General features: G+C 43.2%; 1 protein-coding gene across 1 annotated transcript in view; it reads left to right on the forward strand.

Annotated features, from left to right (window-relative positions):
* Positions 1-2,365, forward strand: part of LOC106012764 — a 5,642-nt gene extending 3,277 nt beyond the window's left edge. The window contains exon 4 of the mRNA XM_013086645.2: positions 439-2,365. Coding sequence (XP_012942099.1) covers positions 439-2,142 — 1,704 coding nt within the window. The 3' untranslated portion in view covers positions 2,143-2,365. The remainder of the gene's footprint in view (positions 1-438) is intronic.
* The last annotated feature ends 490 nt before the right edge of the window (positions 2,366-2,855 follow it).

Here is a 2,855-nt window from a genome sequence, read left to right on the forward strand (position 1 = left end):
TCTCTCTCTCTCTCTCTCTCTCTCTCTCCCTTTGCCCAACTGGAAATAATACACGTCTACAGTAAAACAAATCTTAATGATATGTCGGAGTCAAAAACACAACACATTTTTTATCCCCTCGTGCATATTGAATTGTGGACAAAGAAAATAAGAGAAACAGGACTAAATGATTGTGTTGTCCTATTGCGTTAGACTTCTCTTATTTTCAATGTCCACAACTCTCAGACAAAACAGCAGCAAAGCTTTGAGGGTAAGAGAACATTAATCTAAATTTATGGTTTCCCTTCCATAACTTTTAATAACCTCGTCTCTGTTTTCAATAATAGTAGTTGATTATTCTTATGTCTTCACGCATCATTATAACTAAGATAAGTGTAAGAACAAAGAGGCGGTGCTTTGGGCTAACTTAACGTTTATCCTAACGCTCTTTACCAACAGGCGTATGGTCTGAGGGGGACGTTCATAATCTTTGGAGCTCTCCAACTGCACACAGTCGCCGCTGCCCTTCTCATGCGTCCCCTGAGTCAGTACAGCGCCGTAGTCAACCCAGCTTCAGTCGAAAAAAGAAAAGAAAGTTCAGTGCCCTTGGCAGACGCGACGAACACAGTGGAGGAAGTGCACGACACTATGGACCCTGACACTGAACAGAGTAACGCCACAGCGACCTCACGTCTTGCTGCTACACCCCCTGAGAACGTCAGAACATTCAGACAATCGTCTGTTCTTCAGAACAAGGAGAAGGAGGAGGAGAGTGAGGAGGAGAAAAATGAAGAGGATGGAAGAGGCGGGGTGAATGGAGGTATAAAGGAATCCCTTTTGTTGCCGTCATCACAGGGCCATGAAGAGATCGTCACTTCCAAAGACACCTTGCGTGTCGATTCCAAAGGACAGGATTTCCCCCAAGGACGAAATCCCATTGATAAAACTCGCCTGCACATGAGTCGACGCAGCCCCTGCCAAGTCCAGAAGATGCATTTATCAAAAGAAAGATTGGACATTGCTAACCGTGATGTATGTCAGCAAATCTCTGAAAGTCCCTATGAAGACAGCGAGCTCATGGCCGAGAAAGCTGGTTCGTTGGAAGGTGCAGTGGATGTCTTCGGCTCAGACTGTTCTGATTTGAGCTGTAGGTCTCAGGTGAAGGGAAGCCTCCTTGTATCGCTAGAGGGTCCGAGACTTCGGTCTGCTAGTGCTAACGAAGAGTTGTCAATTCAACGATGTTTGCGCTCTGCTGCTTTGGTTTCTCCATCAGGGACAAGACCTGCGAGACCTCCTTTTGTCAGACAACTTTCAGTTGACTCCTCGGTCAAACCCAATGCTAAACATCAGTTAGCCTCCTTGAATTTCCAGGCGAATGGAAGCAAGGGACACAATGAGTTACGTATTCCTGAGCACGGTGTTAGCATACACATAAATCACGAAACTAGCCTTTTGGAAAATGGCAGGAATCGTTCTAGTGCTGGTAGCAGACCCGATATGGCAGAAATCCAATCCTCTCGGGAAATAATCCCCGTTCAGCGAGTAAGCCTACCGGTGTTTAAGTCAAGCAGTTGGAGCATAGTCAGCGCTCCTTTAGGTGACCTGGCAGTGGACGTAGAAGTTTGTGCAATGGAGTCTCAAAGTCGGATACAAATGACGGGGAATTCGGCAGCTGTTGGTTCAGTGACAGTAGACGAAATATTAAGCCCTCACTATCCAAAGCCAACGCTTTGGCAAAGGACGAAGGGGATTTTTCAGGAAACCTTTAACCTGAAATTGTTGAAAAGCTGGGCGCTACGGACGTTACTGCTGTCGTCCGTGACGGGTATCTTGATACAGTATGTCGTCACCTATCTCCCCACCATCGCAGCCAAGCAGGGCAAGATAGGGGCGGAGCCAGTGTCGCTCCTCCTCACGGTGGGTGGGGCTGTAGATCTGGGTAGTCGGATTGCTATTGGTGCTTTCACGGACACACATTTGCTGAAACCTACTCAAATTGTGGCGATAACCCAGCTGATCATGGGTAAGGAGGATCTATATAACGTGGTGTATTGTATTAAAAGTAAGAAAGAAAAAGAGAGAGAGAGAGAGAGAGAGAGAGAGAGAGAAGGAGAGAGAGAGACAGAGAGACAGAGAGAGAGAGACAGAGAGAGAAAAATATAATTATCAAAAAGGTATTTGAATAAGAAATAAATAGTGTTGAATATAAGCACAGGAATGAGCTCTGTTTAGCCAACGTGTTCTTTTTATCGTTCCTAATAAAAAGCACCATTTAGTGTACGGACCTCATGCACACTATTATTCTACAGCAAAAATAGAAATATCACCATCAATAACAACATCTACAATAACAACAACATCTACAATATCAACAACAACAGCAACACAAACAACAAAAACAACGATGTAAACAAAAAAGTAAAAAGTAAAGACAATAGCACCAAGTGTAACTGAACCATATTATTTCATTCGGGGAGGAAAAAAAGGGGGGGGGGAGGGGAGAGGTGAACGGGAATTGAAAGATGATTTAAAGCAGAATACTAACACGCTGACAATGAAACACCAGTAATGAAATGATACCTCTCTCTTTTATAATAGAGATAATATAGTATCATTATTTACTTACTTGTAAGGGGCCTTGTTGTTGTTATCAATGCGGATAAGGGACCGTTGTTTGTTTGTTTGTTTGTTTTATTTGTTCTGTTTGTTTGTTTTGTTGTGGGTTATATTTGTTTTGTTTTGTTTGGTTTGGGTTGGTTGTTGTTGTTGTTGTTTTGTTGTTTTGGTTGTTTGTTTGTTTTTTTTTGTCTTTCTTTTTGTTTCATTTTTTTAGGAAGAGTGGGAGTGGGGTTGTTTTTTTTTTTTGGGGGGGGGGT

The sequence above is a fragment of the Aplysia californica genome, unplaced genomic scaffold (assembly GCF_000002075.1).
Source record: "Aplysia californica isolate F4 #8 unplaced genomic scaffold, AplCal3.0 scaffold00019, whole genome shotgun sequence".
Classification (NCBI taxonomy): domain Eukaryota; kingdom Metazoa; phylum Mollusca; class Gastropoda; order Aplysiida; family Aplysiidae; genus Aplysia; species Aplysia californica.